At 61.6% G+C, this 843-nt stretch overlaps 1 protein-coding gene across 1 annotated transcript in view; it reads right to left on the bottom strand.

Annotated features, from left to right (window-relative positions):
• Window positions 1-48: 48 nt before the first annotated feature.
• EMH_0098490 (uncharacterized protein) overlaps window positions 49-843 on the bottom strand; it is a gene marked incomplete at both ends in the record, with an annotated part of 1254 nt that continues 459 nt past the window's right edge. Inside the window, 2 exons of the mRNA XM_013502699.1 lie at window positions 49-199; window positions 477-748. Of these exons, the coding sequence (XP_013358153.1) occupies window positions 49-199; window positions 477-748 (423 nt within the window). The remainder of the gene's footprint in view (window positions 200-476; window positions 749-843) is intronic.

Raw genomic sequence — 843 nt, 5'->3', positions numbered from 1 at the left:
AGCTTCCGTCGAGCGGTACAGGCACTTGCTCCCGCCCACTACCTGCATTTAACAGAGACGGCCGTTCTGCGTTCGGCAGAAGGGTCCCCTGCTGCTGCCGCTGCTGCTGCTGCTGCTGCTGCTGCTGAAGCCGATCTGCTGGCGTTTGGTCTTCTGCTGCAGCTGCAGCGGCAGCAGCTGTGCTGGGGGTCGCGAGCCACTGCACGCAGTCCTCGATTCCTGGAATCTCAAACACTGCCTCCTCGTCGTCATCCCCTCTAGCAGCAAAGGCAAAGCAAGAGCTGCTGTTGTTGCTGCTGCTGCTGTTGCTGCTGCTCGATGCGGCGAGTGGAACCCCAGCATAAGGCACACCAGCAGAGCCAACGGCAGCCCCTAGCTGTTCTAGAAGATTGCCCGAGGCATCAAATGCACCGCTACTCAAGTTATATCTGCTGCTGCTGCTGCTGCTGCTGCTGCTGCTGCTGCTCCCGCCAAACCTTTTGGGACCGCCCATTGCTTCAAGGCCTGGAGGCGGGCCAAACCTGCCGCCTCCGGGCCCCACGCTGTCGACTGTGGGAGCCATGCAAGTAGGCCCATAGAGGCGCATCAGCAGCTGCTGTTGCTGCTGCTGCTGCTGCTGCTGCACGAGCTGTTCTGCTGTGAAGGGAGAGGACTCCACGCCAAGCAACTGCGCTGTACTACTGTCAAGCTGCAGGCCACCAAGTCGCCGCTGTTGCTGCTCCATCTGCTGCATGACGCGCTGCTGCAGCTGCGGTGGAAGCAATGCATGCAGCTGTGGCGGGCATTCGCCGACACCAGGGCCTGCAGCAGCAGCAGCAGCAGCAGCAGCAGCAGGAATCCAAC

Source organism: Eimeria mitis, genomic scaffold (genome assembly GCF_000499745.2).
Source record: "Eimeria mitis Houghton genomic scaffold, Emh_scaff9972, whole genome shotgun sequence".
Classification (NCBI taxonomy): Eukaryota; Apicomplexa; class Conoidasida; order Eucoccidiorida; family Eimeriidae; genus Eimeria; species Eimeria mitis.
The sequence above is the reverse complement of the archived record's forward strand: the minus strand, read 5'-3'. Positions and strand labels throughout refer to the sequence as shown.